Source organism: Pituophis catenifer, unplaced genomic scaffold, assembly GCF_029215685.1.
Source record: "Pituophis catenifer annectens isolate HBS135680 unplaced genomic scaffold, rPitCat1.0.hap2 SCAF_6, whole genome shotgun sequence".
NCBI classification, from domain to species: Eukaryota; Metazoa; Chordata; class Lepidosauria; order Squamata; family Colubridae; genus Pituophis; species Pituophis catenifer.
In genome coordinates, this window is record NW_027256886.1 from 7,666,035 (window position 1) to 7,682,490 (window position 16,456).

General features: G+C 37.2%; 1 protein-coding gene across 1 annotated transcript in view; it reads right to left on the reverse strand.

Annotated features, from left to right (window-relative positions):
• ATP11B (ATPase phospholipid transporting 11B (putative)) overlaps positions 1 to 16,456 on the reverse strand; it is an 86,227-nt gene that overhangs the window by 43,266 nt on the left and 26,505 nt on the right. Inside the window, exons 4-13 of the mRNA XM_070944873.1 lie at positions 13,452 to 13,532; positions 11,097 to 11,204; positions 10,782 to 10,910; positions 9,277 to 9,380; positions 8,137 to 8,184; positions 6,393 to 6,457; positions 5,373 to 5,454; positions 4,024 to 4,174; positions 2,306 to 2,503; positions 1,380 to 1,538 (exon numbers count right to left, since the gene is read on the reverse strand). Of these exons, the coding sequence (XP_070800974.1) occupies positions 1,380 to 1,538; positions 2,306 to 2,503; positions 4,024 to 4,174; positions 5,373 to 5,454; positions 6,393 to 6,457; positions 8,137 to 8,184; positions 9,277 to 9,380; positions 10,782 to 10,910; positions 11,097 to 11,204; positions 13,452 to 13,532 (1,125 nt within the window). The remainder of the gene's footprint in view (positions 1 to 1,379; positions 1,539 to 2,305; positions 2,504 to 4,023; positions 4,175 to 5,372; positions 5,455 to 6,392; positions 6,458 to 8,136; positions 8,185 to 9,276; positions 9,381 to 10,781; positions 10,911 to 11,096; positions 11,205 to 13,451; positions 13,533 to 16,456) is intronic.

Sequence of the window (16,456 nt, forward strand, 5' to 3'; positions counted from 1 at the left end):
AAGTCTACAGATAGTCGTCAAGTTATGAAGGTAACTGAGCCCGCAACTTCAGTCATTAATTGTGACGGTCATAAAGCAGGTCATTACATGATTTTGCCTGATTTTACAAGCTGGATTTTTTTTGGGGTGGGGGAGTGTGTTGCAGTTGTTAAGCAAATGCGGTAGTTGTAAAGCAAATGTAACGCTTGTAAAGTGAACCCACTGTTCGTGATAGAGAATTTGGGAAATAATTGTCAGTTTTTGGAAAAATATTGTAAACTGTGGGACGGTGCAAATGGCTATAAATGTGGGTTGGTTACTAAATGTGGTCATCTGACAAAGGGGAGGGGGGGGCAGGTGGATGCTGGAACTTCAAATTCGATTTATAAATTCCTTTTTTAGGGTTTGTTGTAACTTTGCTGATGAGTCAAGATTCAAGGACTATTTATATACAGACAAACTACCAGGTGTTTTCTATTATTTCATGCAGAATCTAAACATGGGCTTTTTATAATGAACATGTTATTGTACATATAGATATTACATATGTAGGAAGTCTAGTTTGTCAAACCTCTTTCTTCTTCATTTTATAATCCAAGAGACAGAATTAAGAGTACCCAATCAACATAATCTTCCCAGCCATAGGAGTTTTTATGTAATAAGTTTATATTTTGAATATGTTTTAGTTTAATTCCGTTAAAAGGTATTACATACAGCCAGGCAAGATAATTTTTTTTTAATTATTAAATTCATATCCTGCCTTTATTTTGTGCATCTTAAAGCAGCATACATAATTCTCCCACCTGCTGGTCAAAAGATTAAATAGTTGTCCTACTTCAAGATCAGTCTGAATTTCTTTCCCTCAAAATATAGAGGCTTCAGTTAGAAGAGTATTAATAATATATCACACTAGCTGTACTAAAATAGCAGCTTAGCACTGCTGCCATTACATTCTGAGTTTGACAGAGTAAAAACACTTTTTAAAAAAATAACTGTTGGAGATGGGATTTGAAAGTAGTTCTTTTGGATAATTGATACATTATACTCAAGCAGTAATAAGGATCAATGGATTGAATGCAAGGTTTTAAATATAGGATTCCAAACACGGACACTCTCTCTCAATTAGCACAGAACATTAGGAAAAATAAGAACATTAACATACACAAAAAATGGAGCATAATGCAATTGATCTCTTTGCAGATAATATACTAATTTTTTTTAAGAAACCTAAATGTTAATAGATCTTAGTTACAGTCAGAATTAAAGGAATTTCATACAATGGAAAGTTTAGAAGTTACTTCTGAAAAACACTCATAAAAAGAGATTCAAGAAGGATCCAAACTTTAGACTATAGAAAGCTCAAAATTAATTTCAAGAAATTAATTTTAGAAATAACTTACAAGACTGGGCTGTACTCCATCTGGAAAGTCTTCTATCAATCCCTCGGGAATTAATCTGCCATTGATTTCTTGGTATTTGAGACCATTAATGGAACATTCTCGAAACTGCATCACATTTTCTGTCAATGTGCCAGTTTTATCTGTAAATACATACTCCACCTACAGCAAGTTAAGAAGTTATATCAGTCAAATAAATTTAAGAGTTAAAAAAGGCAGCAAGTCTCCTTCAAATCCGCTAGTGCAGGGGTATCAAACTCAAGGCCCGGGGGCTGGATCCAGCTCACGGGGCCGCCCTGGAAACAATGAAGGACCAGCCCATGGTGCCTCTGCCAGAGAAAACGTAGCTCGGGAGGGCCGCACGCTGCCCTCCCAACCTCCGATTTTGGTGGCAGAGGGTTGCAGGAGGCTGTTGCAGCTGAAAACGGAGCTTAGGAGCCGGTTTTCGCTGGCAGAGTGCTCGGGCCACCACAGGTAGCCTACAAGCAATATCGAGCTGGCCATGCCCATTTCACCAAGGTCAAACACAACCCTGATGAGGCCCTCAATGTAATTGAGTTTGACACCCGTGCACTAGTGGGACATTCATATGATCTGCAGATGCTGAATGCTACATTCAGTTCAGACTTAAATAGGTGTAATGTGTTTGTTTATACATACATGGAAAATAAGTATTAAATGATCGTTTCTAATAATTACACAATGTACCCTACAGGGTAGCAGTGCTCATTTACAATCTCAGATTGCAATGGTCCACTGCTGGACCACTTCCAAATTACAATTTTTAGGGAGATCAAAAAAAATAAAAAAATAAAATACATAGGGAATATTAACTGTGTAAAAGAACAATTATGAATTTAATCACTTTTGATTAATTAAATCAAATCTAGTTCCTCTTGTTTCAAACACTATTTTGAATTATTTTATACCTGTCCCAGTTCTTCATTCAGGTCTGACGTATTTACTTGAGCTTTTTCATTTGTTTCTTCATGATAGAGATCAAGGTCCCAACCGATAAAAAAAGACCCAAGAAATTTCTGCATCTCCACAGTCACATAAAGCGAAATGGGTATAATGAAGTTGTAAAGTACCAGGAAAGCAAGAAAATCTGAAATGAACCTCAAGATCTAAAAGAAGAAAAGGAAACAATATTATTAAACTAAAAAAAAAAATAAGATAGAAAGCATTTGAGGACAAGATTATAGCAGATACAATTATGTAGAACAGCGATATTGATATAGTCAGAGCATATTCTGTAATAGCCCAACTAAAGGTAGTCCTTGATTTACAACCATAATTGAGCCAAAAATTGTTCTGCTGGTCATTAAGTCACAATGGTTGTTAAACAAATCAAGTCATTACGCAAATGCCATGGTTGTTAAACTGGAAGTAAACGCTGGTTATGGCAAAGACCGTATATCACAATCGTGATACTACAAACTGTCATAAATGTGGGCTGGTTTGCCCAGTGCCCAAAATGCAATCATGTGATTATGGGGGAAGAGATGGCTAGCAAAATTTCAAATCCGGATCATACGTACTTTTGGGTCCGTTGTAACTTTGAAACGTGCTGAACGCTTGGTCGTAATTATGGTCGTAAAACATAATTTTGGTTTGGTAGTCCTTAGATGACATACAGGTAGTGTCATCTAAGGACTACCAAACCAAAATTATGTTTCTTCCAAAAGTAGTGACTTTTCTGTTTGTGATCAAATAAGTTTAACCCAGAACAGGGTTCTTATTTGTTATTTTTCTGTCTCATCCCTTTTCCACTGAGCTCAAATTACTACAGGTAGTCCTCGATTTACAACAGCTCATTTAGTGACCTTTCAAAGTTATAATGGCACTGAAAAAAGCGACTTATGATCATTTTTCACACTTATGACCATAGCAGCATCCCCATGATCAAGTGATCAAAATTCAGACACTTGGCAACTGACGGTTGTGTAGTGTCCTGGGGTGATGTGATCACCTTTTGTAACCTTCTGATAAGCAAAGTCAATGGGGAAGCCAAATTCATTTAACAACCATGTTACTAACTGTTAAGTGACACTTAACAACTGTAACAAGGAAGGTCGTAAAATGAGGCAAAACTCACTTAACAAATGTCTCACTTAGCAACAGAACTTTTGGGGTCAATGTGATCATAAGTCGAGGACTACCTGTATATAAAAACCATTCATTCCCTTGGCCTTTGTTGGCAAATGGTGTTATAGCTAAAGGGAGACACAGAGGCCTTGATCATACAGTATCAGTCCGAGACTAGATTCAGATAACATATTAACTCTAATCTCAGTTTGACTTAATGTGACATGTGAAGGAATCTACTTTCTCTTCTGAGACTGCTGGTTACTATATAAGGTTGGGTTTTCTTTGCTGCATAGAAGTATTATTTCTTCTCCTTGCTTGGCACGAGAAAGTAAGAAACAACTTCTAAGCCTGTGAGGTTTTTTTAACAACATTCCTTTAAGTAGATGAATAAGTTACAACAATCAATATATCAATAGCTACGATAATGGAGCAAGAAATTAACCGAAGCTAATTCTTGTTTCCCTTTAGTTATTTTTATTACTCAAATCGAAACTTTCACATCATGCTCTCGAAACGGGGAAAAACACCTAAATCAGGCATATCATTTACATTTTACCTTACTGCTGTTTCTTTCATGATCAGTTTGCTGGTTATACCAAGGTTCATTCCACTTCTCTTCAGACTGCCAGGCATACTTCAGTATTGTACTTAAGACAGCTTCACAAAGGAGGATTATTAGATAGATAATCAAAAAAGAATTCATAGACCTGTTGGGCAAAAGTGAGAGCCAATTTAATACCTAAATGCCACTGAATTAAAATTGTCCTATTGGGGGGAGGGGGGGGAGAGAAAATAGATGAGCATTGAAGACCAAGGGAGCTCTGGACAATTCAAAGATATTTGCACATTACTTCAAAAAACAACTACAGCAACCATAATTCTAACAACCTTTGTGTTTTATTCAGCTAACTTGAACTTTGTACATGGGGGAGGATGGAGATCCAAAAAGGAAATGTTTCGTAGAATCATATGGTTGGAGATGACATTAGAGGTCACCGAGTTCAGGGGTCTCCAACCTTGGCAACTTTAAGCCCGGAGGACTTCAACTCCCAGCACAGCTGGCTGGGGAATTCTGGGAGTTGAAGTCCTCCGGGCTTAAAGTTGCCAAGGTTGGAGACCCCTGATCTAATTCAAACCCCTGCCCGGTGTAGGAGTCCTCCTACTATCCTGGACTAATGGTTGTCCAGTCTTTTCTTGAAAACCACCAGCTCTGCTTTTTCTGTCTAATCCCTTGGTTGCAAAAAGAAGAAAAAAAAGTTCTTCTCTATTAAAGGCAACAGATGAAAAATCACGAGAGGTTTCTTGCTTCAAGGCATGGTAGGACAAGATTTGGGGGAAAGATACAGGCTGGTTCATCAGAAGTGAAGCAAAGTAAAACACTCAAGGGCAAACCGATACGCAGAATGGATTCAGTATCGCCAGGGCTGTGCTGATGACCTATCAGTATTTCTCAAAAAACAAAAAAAACCACCACTATCAGAAGGGGGTTTAGTTTGACTACATCCCATTTCACGTGATTTATTTCCCAGTTCTCTTGAAGAACCAAGTCCACATTCAATACGTTTGAATATTCCAAAAGGAAATATTAATTTCGCTAAACTGGAACATGCGAACATTTATTAGTCTAATAATAAATCCTTATCAAATGGTTCAAGCAACAGAGATGTTCAAAAAATGTTTTTAAAACATGTTCCTTTGTTTTTTAACATGTTCCTTTGTTTTTTTTTAACTTAGTGTGTTTTTTAAATTATTGTTTGTATTCTATCCTGGCTAGTCTATGACCATAATAAATATCTGCACTGTTCCCTTGCGTCCTATGCTAACCCTTAATCTGAATTCCTCTTGTTTTACAGTTTAAATTAATACATTAATCTTTAATGGAGTAAAATACTGCCAACCACGTACTTCTCTACTGCTGATCGTTTCTGTGATTTGCTCTTATAATTCAATGCCATCTTTGTCTCCATTCCTGTATACACAGCAACACCTATAAAAAAGGTAAAAGAACGTTTATCATGGCAGCAAGACTGTGTAATACCTGAGGCTCGTTCTCTTCCCTTTCTTTTGAGGAGCCAGACACACATGGCTTCCTTCAATTTCTGGCTGGCCACTCAGTTGGGTTTCCAAATCCCCTCTATGATTGCAGTGAGAGTTGTTTTTTAAATTCACGCTGTGATTTTTTAAAAATGGTTAGTTTTTTTTCCAGATTTTTAAATTGGAAAGATATTCTAATGAAATCAAGTGGACCTAGGAGGCAACAGATAAAAACTTTTACAGACTACTTAAGTCTGGGTTCCTGGAACAGAGGGATTGAAAGCACTAATAGGACTTAAGAAAGTGAAAGACAGACATAGAATCTGGGTTCTCCTGGTTGCACCAGAATCAACTAGTTAGTCCTCCACTTAGGACCACAATTGAGCCCAAATTTTATGTTGCTAAGTGAGATATTTGTTAAGTGAGTTTTACCCCATTTTTTGGCAACTTTTCTTGCCACATTTGTTAAGTGAATCACTGCAGTTCTTAAGCAAGTCTGGCTTCCCCGTTGACCTTGCTTGTCAAAAGGTCGCAGCAGGGGATCATGTGACCCTGGGACACTGCAACCGTCATAAATATGAGTCAATTGCCAAGTGCCTAAATTTTGATCATGTGACCACAGAGATGCTTAAATGGTCGTAAGGGTGAAAAACGGTCATAAGTCACTTTTTTCAATACTTCGAACGGTCACTAAACGAACAGTTGCAAGTTGAAGACTACCTGTATTTCTTGGTGCAAGTTATTATACTCAACATGATACTCTTCCTCTTAATTAGGAAAAATGTCCTAACCCGGATGATATGCCAGCAATAGTTACTCTAACAGGATGCTATGAAATTTCATCCATTCAAGAAATATTAACCAAGTTAGTGAAACTGTTATGTCACACACCAAAAATTTCTTTAGTGTTTTTCAACCTTGCTCCACGAAGTAGAAGACTTTCGGGCCCCAGTGGTCTGTAAAAGAAAGATCATTGTTTGTTCACATTGTTGGTTAAAGTGAGCCAGCCCCTCTTTCTCAGCCCTGGAAAAAAAGCAATGGCAAACCACTTCTGAAAATCTGGCTGAGAAAACTGCAGGGACTAGTCCAGGCAAATCATCAAGCATCAAAAACTGACTTGAAGGCACGCACGCACACATGCACACACATGCTGAGCAGGGCAGTTTGAAATAGCCATGCTGGTTCAGGAATTCTGGGAGTTGAAGTCCACAAGTCATAAAGGGGCCATAGTTCCTCATCTCTGCTCTAGCATAAAGAGTGAATAATTTTGTATTTGGGAATCAAAATAGTTCTGATCTAACTACCTCCCAATTCCCTAGAATGTAGCAATTTTATTGGGCCTATCCAATAGGCAACTCCCTAATAAGGAAAAGATAAATTCATAGGTGTCACTGACACCTAATTAATTTGCATGTATAGTCCGGAGACACCGAGAACAGCATGTCATGTAATGACCATCTCATTTTATTTGTGAACTTCATGGGAGCATCACCTGGTCATAAGACACAACAGATGCTATACGAGTCCTTTCTTTCAGTCCAGTAAGGCAAGGGGTTTTTTTTTTTACATTCTGTTGTGCTACCTAAGAAGTATACAATGAAACTAAACAACCACAACCAAAGTTAAATATTTTACACGCAATTCAAAAATTCCTTTAGTGTTTCAGGACATTTGATATTGTTTGTTATTCATGCTGCTCAGCTACTGTTTACTTGGCTGTTTTTCTCCACAACGCCTTCTCCAAGGAGTTCTGGATTCATCTGAATGTGCCACTTAAGAACAACTCCCTCATCTCACAAGGAAACAATACTTGAATTCCCCCTTACCGAGAAGATACTTGATTTATGAAACACTTTGTTGTTCTTGGTGATAATTCCAACTCCACCTGTTTCTCTTAAGGTTTTCTGCCATGATTAGAATCTCTGACCAGCAATAATTCTTACAATATTTATACAGGTGTTTACAAAGGGTCATGGGGGTCAGTGAGAAAAGATCCTGAATCAAATAAAATTGTCTGCCATGCTGACCCAATGTTCAATTTTAAGACAAACCTATTGGGCACCATTTATCTATTGTGGCTTGAAATGTCTATGTAATTATTAGAAGAAAAGGCAAGTTTAACAGGTACATAGGGCCTGAACTGGTCTATACCAATCCAGAATGTACTGTTAGAAAGAAAACTAGTGTTTACTGTTATTTTGATATAACAACAACAATAACAACTAGCTGTATGAATTAGTCCAAACTGGTCAAACTATTAACTGGCAGTCCACAGCATCACCCAAACCAGGAAAGAATAGCAGCTTGTAACCGTAAATTACAATACCTTGTAATAGCTTGTATTCCTCACAGTTTAAGCTATTTCCACTACAACATATTATTTATGCAGTAGTAGTTCTTTAAAAGCATTCTAGCAAAAAACAAAACAAAACAAAACCTAGATTAACAGAACAGGGCAACAAAAATATAAGGGAACAGAAGGATCACAGAAGTAGTGTAGGAACATCTGGTCAGTGTGCTTAATCTTCCCTGTGCCTGATGCATACAAATGCATTTTATTTACAGAAATTAAGATTGCCTGGATATAGAATTGGTCACAAATCACATTCACCGAGAGTGAAGGCATTTGGCTTACCGTACTATTTCCTCAATTTGATGACTTATGGTTATACGCCCAACAAATCTGCAAAACAATACGAATGTGTTATGATTCAAAAACAAATAAATAAATAAATGGAACTGTTAATTTTTCAATATGCCATTAAACCCTGACCATAACAGCGTAGGAAATGAGTTAAAGAAACTGACCTGGTTTGCATGTAAGGGTAAGCCCAATTCCTGGCATGCCATGATCAACAAAGCCAGGAATCTGAAGCCAAGAACAAACCAGGAAGCAACAATCAGAAATCCCAGTTCAGACATAGTGCTAAACAAACCACAGGTGGAGGCTTCCTGGTTAGCTTAATTCAGAGCCACATTCTTTAACTTTCTTCCATTTAAATACAACAGTTTAACATAGGACTTTTCCTTATGTTTAGCTATAAAATAATACAGGCAGTCTCTCGATTGTGCCCAAAATTTCTATTGCTAAGCAAAACAGTTGTTAAGTGAGTTTTGCCCATTTTTACGAATTCTTGCCACAATTGTTAAGTGAATCACTGCAGTTGTTTAATTAGTATTACAGCTGTTAAATGAATTCGGCTTCCCCATTGACTTGGCTTGTCAAAAGGTCGCAAAAGGTGATCAACATGACCAAGGGACAATGCAATTGTCATAAATCTAAACATTCAAATTTCAATCACGTGATCATGGGAATGCTGCAGTGGTTGTAAGTTTGAAAAATGGTCCTAAGTCACTTTTTTCAGTGTGATTGTAACTTCAAGCAGTCACTAAGTAAAAGGCTGTAGGTCGAAGACTACCTGTAACAATTTTTCTATAGCAAATCTGCATTGTCTTGGGAGACCTGTTGGCAGAACTCTCAAGTGTTAGGATGACAGAGAATCAAATGCTTCATCCTGTTTTTTTTAACTAGGAAGTGGGAAGTGAATGCTTGAATATTGGGAGAATTTTCCAAACTCAGGGAAGCTCTCAAATGAAATTAACAGAGCATTTCCGATAAGTCATGCCCTTGTTTTCTCTAAGGCACATAGGCACTTAAATTCATGACTCCATCACAAGAATTTCCAGAGCAGTTTCGGCCTAATTTTTAATAGCCATAACTTCCTTTTCCAAATTCCTTTAAAAAAAAAAAGGACAGTAATAAAAAAACAGAAACCTGTAAAGATCTGCTTCTGGTTGCTGGCATTCAATAACAGCTACAAGTTTGTCCAGATTGGCAACTGACTGCAACACAGCAGTTTCTGGGACTGCAATATGTGTCTAAAAGAAAAAGGGAAAAAAAGCAATGATTTGAAGTCTTGGTTAATGTATTCCACAGATCCCCAAAGGCCCAAAACCCAGTTTTAAAAAAATCCCTTATGAGCTCTTAAAACTGTATTCCTAATTTGCCAGTAAGTTGTCAGTATTATAGAAAAATGCTGAGTAAAAACAAGCCACAATTTGGTAAACTGGTCATCTGTCAATAGGAAAATGATACATTTCTTCCATCTGGTGTTGTGTTCATAAATTTCAATCCTGACAAAATGATGTGTGAGGGTTCTTTGTTCATCCTAACGAGTGCAAGACTCCCTCACATGAGGATCATCACTTGACAAATAGTAGGGGGGAAAAAAACCCAGATCATAAATTGGATGGAGCTCTGTATTCTTGTAGAATATATACTAAAAAGGGGGAAATAGTTGGAGTAATAACAAGATATACAAAAGCAAGTAAAAAAAGATTGTGGGTAGTATGTGGTCTGATACAAGAAATAAATAGTTGAAAGTAAATAACCAATGAGAAAGAAATATATTGAGGTGGGGATTTGGTCACCTAGAAAGAATTAATGAGCATTTAATGCCAAAACAAATAAAGGAAGGAAGCATGAATGGCTTTAACAGGAAAGGAAAAAAGAAAGCTCCTACTGCTGGTTATTTTGGGCTGGTATATAAACCTTTCAGATTCAAAATATCTTAAACAACAATGTCCCATTTTGAACTCAACATTTGTTTACTTAAATGAAACATTTAAATAGAAACATTTAAACAGAAACATTCGTTTCCTTAAATAGGTGTTTCAAGCTCAAATATTTTAAATTTGAAACATTTTGCATACCTTACTGTCTTGTCTTGTTATACCAATTGACAAAATAAGACAAAAATTGGGCAAACAAGAGGAAAATAGCGTAGAAAACAGAAAGTATTCGTCCTTAAAGTGCTTTCTAGCATATCCGTATCCTTTTTGTTTACATTTGCTAGTCACTTCCTTATAATCAGAATACATTACATTCCAATGAATCCCAAAGATGCTTTTTCAGGAGGCAACTGGACTTCCTTGTTTTTTCTTTTGAAGATGTTCAGGAGGCACCTTTGAAAAAGGTGAAAGGTGAAAAAGCACCTTTGGGACAATCATAACCTGGATGACTGAGAATCTCTACAGAATTCCAATGAATCTATTAACTGTGCTTAAGAAACTTACTCTAATACTTTTCCTTAAATTCATAACAATGAATACAGCCATAACAACATGGCCTTTGGCTATAAAAAAACCCAACCCTAAAGCTTTGATATGAACCCAACACAATTCAAAAAAAATGTAACACTCTTTTCTACATAAATGTAATAAAATACCCTAGCCACAATTTCAAAAAAAATAATCCATTTGAACAATATGAACGCAGACCTTAAGATTAGTTTCTCCATCCAAACTTGCAGTCGTAACATAGCAACAGCCATGTTCTCTATCAGAGGACAGAAGTACAAGATCAGCAGGGAAAGTTTCATCTTTGGCTACTCTCACAATATCTCCTACCTAGGGAGACAGAAGAAAGCATGGGAAAAACTGGTTTGCAAAATTACTGGATTAAAACAGTCCAACGAAACGTTATTCAGTCTAATTAAATTCTTCGTAAAACTGAATACATAGCCATGACTGTTTTGTTTCAACCCCACAATTACAGAAGACAGATCCTTGTTTTACCATGAGTAAGACACATACCCGGATGTTCTTTGATCTTGTTTTGACAAGGCCACCACTACGAACAACATACACTGGAGCTCCATTCACTTCATTGTCTGCTTTGTGCCGTAGCCAATCTTCATAACCCTGAAAAGATCAAAGGAAGTCACTAATATATCTTGCCTGCTACTTGGCTGCCATCTCAAATTTTATCAGAGGATCAAACTAGGGCCTAAAAAAATGGAATCCATATGGCTCATTTTTCCTAACTGCTTGCCCTTGAAAAACTCTGGACTACAGTCTCAACATTCCTTAATGGCCCATACTGATTGAAACTACAACTCTTACCAGCTCCAAAAACTCAGAGGGATAAGGTTGGGGGAGATGGAGCCAAGCCGAAGCAGACAATCAGCTTTTAACATGATAATCATGCCACTTTGAGTGAGTGAGGGAAATGACAATCTATATGTCTATTTTGAAAACATATATAGTAGGAGTGATAAATTCAAGCATGCGTGTTAAAGGCAACTGTGCTGTCTGATGGGTTATGTTACAGAGAGGTTTTCAAAATAGATAAAGGTTGCCTGAGAATACTTGCATGCATACCTCAAGAAAAGTCATGAGAAATGAGGAAAAGAATGCAATTGCATGGTCATTCCTACTCAGATGAGAGTTGGGCGGCATATACATTTAATAAAGCATGATTGGTTGCATAGTCAGCCAGATGTTTAGACTGAATATGGCATTTTTGTTCACCTATTAAGTCTTTCCCAATGACCTGAGACAGGTAGATGTTGTCTGATGATATTAAAGGTATTGTTATAGGATATAAGCTGTTCCAAGTAAAGTTGCCTTTTGCAATTGACTGAGTGATTTTTGTCAATGTTGATGATGTTCAAGCGATGCTCCACATATTTTGGAATTGTACCCAGGGCGCATATTACCATTGGTACTATTTTATGATTTTTCTCCAGTTCTTTCTCTTTTCTTCTGCTGCTTTCAGGCCTTGTAACATTTACTCGCCAGACTTTATTATCTTTCTCATCAACAATTGTTAAGACTGGGGCATTGTATGGCAGATGCTTAAGTCCCAGAGCACTTTAGCTTCTTCCTTTTTGATTACTTTGTCTATTTTGTGGTCCCACCCGTTCTTGCTAGTGGGTTAAATAATAGAAAACGAAGAACTAAAGAGCTTTAAGCCTTTAGAATGCAAACAGATAAATGTCTGCCACTCAACATATAAATTATGGTTGGTCAGACAGTCAGCCAGATGTTTAGACTGGATTTAGCATTTTTGTCTACTTATCGGTCCTTCCCAAGGTCATATTTGTAGAATGTTATGTTTATATAGGACACAGTCTTGACAAAAATAACAAAACAGAATTTCATCAGCTATAAAGAATGAGAGGTAAAACTGAATGCTGGCTGAAGATAATTTCATTTAAAGCAGACAGTGGGGGTTATGTAGTAAATAAGAACCAGCCTGTGCTGCTTCAATGTATTATGCAGACTAGTTTTGAATTGTTGAAATGTTCTTTAAATAAATAAGTGAATAAATCTGTTTTATCCACAGGTATTATGGAAGCACTGGGGGAAAATCAGGACCCATAAACTTCCAGGAGCCAGAATACTGTGAGGAATCTCTAGAAACAATTGAATAATGCAACATATCTCATTATGTAAATCTATTTTTAGAAGACTCCTTTGCAAAACCTCATTCCTTTAAGACAGCAGGAAAAAGGGTATTCATAATACAAACTGAGATACCAACCTCCACAACTATTGTGTGTCATTACTATCTACTGAAGGCTTTGATTGTGGATCATGAAAACATATAAAAGCAATCCCAGGCAAAAACATGTTTTGTGTTTTGACTCCTAACACCAAAATGTATTTTCTCATTTCAATTGATACTGTTACATTTCAATGCAAGGAAAATGGAATAGCAATGATTTAAGGTACAAGGTATCTTTAGGGACAAAATAATTTAAGTTACCTCCTTCATATCACAGTTGGACGAAAAAGGTGAAAGGTTCCACCCAGTATCCATATGATTCTTAACTCATTAATATATAAATATTCATGTTTAAAATGCAGAATGGTAGCATTAGACATTGTTCTGTACAAGAAGATCCCACTAAAACACATTCTCACATCTAGGTCCCTTTTTCTGTACAATATTTCAGACTGCATATTTAATGTTTTGGAACCATGCCTTGCCTTCGCTGGCTTGGCTTCTGAAGAAATACACCATGTGCTGATATCGCTAAACACATTAGCACATTGTGAGCTAACACTGATGGCCCACTTTTAATTGCAGTTCTGTATTGAACATAATGTGTATGTCTGTGCTAAGCAACTTACAAAAAAAAAAAAAGAGGCACATTTTCTTACCTGCTTTATGGCTGTCACAGTTATAACAAAAAACAATGGCAATCCACTAGTAATTGGACTAGTAGGAGTATCTATCATAAGCTGGAAGAGAAAACAGACAGAAAGAATATGCATATGAGTCAAATTTTGGAAAGTCTATGTTTACATTTGTATGTTATCTTCAGAAAACTGTAAATAGTGGTTTGTGGTTGCTACTGTAACACTGCACCCGGTAATATTTTATTACTCTTTGGAAATGGCTTGCAACTTCCAAAAATTACCAAAGCCAATCAAATGTTAGTGGATAGACTTTTGATGTTATTTATTTATCTTGTATGGTGTAACAGAATACAGCATTAACCATTTATTTTCGGTGCTCAGGTTGTTTCTTCTTGCTTGTGAATGTGTACTGGCTGCCTTGTGATGTGACGAGGCCTGTTGCTGATTGCACAGAGGGAGTCCTCAACTTATGACTATACCTGAGCCTGGAATTATGGCTGTAAATCATGCGGTTCATTAAGTGGGTCATCATCACATGACCGTGCCCAATGTTATCATTTTTTAAACAGTTGTTAAGTGAACCCATCTTAGCTGGAAATTGGATTATCTGGCAATAGATATAAATCACGATCATGTGACACCGCAAACCATCCTAATTGAGGGCTGGTTGCCAAGCACCCAAAATGCATTCACATGACCTCAGTGTGTGTGTGTGTGTGTGTGTGTGTGTGTGTGTGTGTCCAATGGAATTTTGAAACTGGTCGTAAGTACCTTTTTTGGGGGCCTGTTATAACTTCAACGGTTGCTAAGAGACCAGTCATAAATCAAGGACTACCTATAAAGGACTTTAATGGCATTTGGAAAGCAGCCAGATTCTCACTGATTTTAAAATGGCCCAAAACTGAAAATGAACTTGGCAAAAATTTCCCTTCTATACTTGCCAGATTAAAAGATGTTTGTGGGCAATCACACCGATGTGTTGTCAATAATTTAAAATACAGACTGCGCTAAGAATTGTTGCGGGATAGCATGTGGTGGAAGTTTAGCTGCAAGATCTTGGTTAAACACGCAGTGTGAACACAGCATTCCATTTGAAGTAGAAATGGAAGAAGACTGTGCACTGTGACAAAACATAGACCTCTTGCATATGGACCAATCCTAAGGGGGGGACGGGATGTATTCTATTAAGACAGCAGCTCTAAAGCCCAGTCTCGTCAATCAATCAATCAATCAATCAATCAGTCAATTAATCAAATTTATATGGCAGTCTATCTTACAGAAAATGATTCTGGGTGGTATACAATAGTCCAACAAAAGAGTAGAAGTATAAAACAATAATTACCTCAAATCATTATAATAATTTAAAAATTATTTAAAAAAAACCATAGAGAGAAAACTAAAACAGAAAAAGAAAATAAGGGATTGTCAATAGTAACAGAGCCACCTCACGAGTTCACCTGTTCCTTGGGGTCCCAAGGGCTGCTGACATAATCAGGTCTTGAGGGACCTTTGAAAGCTCAGAAGTGATGAGGTTTTCCTTCTCAGTATAAACAGGATAGGGATTTTGAAGGGGATGCATGCATTGTATTTCAAGCGTGAGCAATCTTAAGATGCTGAGATGTGGCAGAATTGTGATCAGAAAAAATCAGAATTGGGTAGGCAATGTCATTTCCTGTGACATTCTATGGAAGCGAAAGTTTGAACACTGATGTTGGAAAAATCTTTTGAGAGTACCATGTATAACCAAGGAAACAAAATAGATCATCAAACAAATTGCTTAACGCATTGTAAGCCGCCCTGAGTCTCCGGAGAAGGGCGGCATTTAAATCAAATTAAAAAAACAACAACAAATCAACCCAGAGTTCTCACTCAAGGCGCAACTGATCAGGCTCAAATGATCAGACTCTGAACACATTTCACTAAAGAAGACTATAATGCTACAAAAGGTAGAAGGAAAGAGAGGAAGAGGAATACTGAAATGGATGGACTCAGTTACAGTGGCAACAGGCGATCCGTTGGAAGACCTAAAAGACCAGGTTAGGGAGTTTGTCATGGAGAACATTTGTCCATGTGGTTGCTAAGAAATGGCATTGACCGAATGGCACATAATCAAACAATGCTGTGAACTGTATAAACTAATCCACGGGATATGAATACTGGTGACACAGTAAAGAAACGCTATTTGTCAACAGAAAGAGGAATTATGACAGAAAGCATAGCAAATTGTGTTGGAAACAAGAGGAATACTTTAAATTGTTAAAGGGCAACAGATCTTGGTTTTGGTCACCACACTATAAAAAAGTTATTGTAACTCTAGAAAAAGTGCAGAAAAGAGCAACCAAGATGATTAGAGGATTGGAGACTAGAGCATATGAAGAACGGTTACAGGAACTGAGCATGGGTAGTCTAGTGAAGAGAAGGACCAGGGGAGACATGATAGCAGTCTTCCAATATCTGAGGGGCTGCCAGAGAGGAAGGGGTCAAGCTATTTGCTAAAGCCCCTGTAGGCCAGACAAGGAATAATGGATGGAAACTGAACAAGGAGAGATTTAACCTGGAAATAAGGAGAAATTTTCTGACAGCGAGAACAATCAACCAGTGGAACAGCTTTGCCTTCGGAAGTTGTGGGAGCTTCATCACTTGAGACTTTTAAGAAGAGATTGGACTTCCATTTGTCAGAAATGGTGTAGGGTCTCCTGCTTGGGGGCAGGGGGGTTGGACTATATGACCTACAAGGTCCCTTCCAACTCTGTTAATCTGTATCTGTATCTTCATTTTTGAATAAGGTAATCTATTCATTGTCCTTTGAAAGTTGGGTTATTTATGAAACATTGACTATGAAGGCTTGCGCAGCCATTAGTAGGTTGTTCTTTGTTTCTTAAATATTTGAGAAATGCTTCTATTCTAAAAACAATACAAATAATTCCACTCTGATTTCATTGAAGGAAAAGAGAGGTATAGTGAAATATAGAAATTCTAAACCATTTCATGAGTAAATGTCTTGTATGACCATTCTATCACTATTT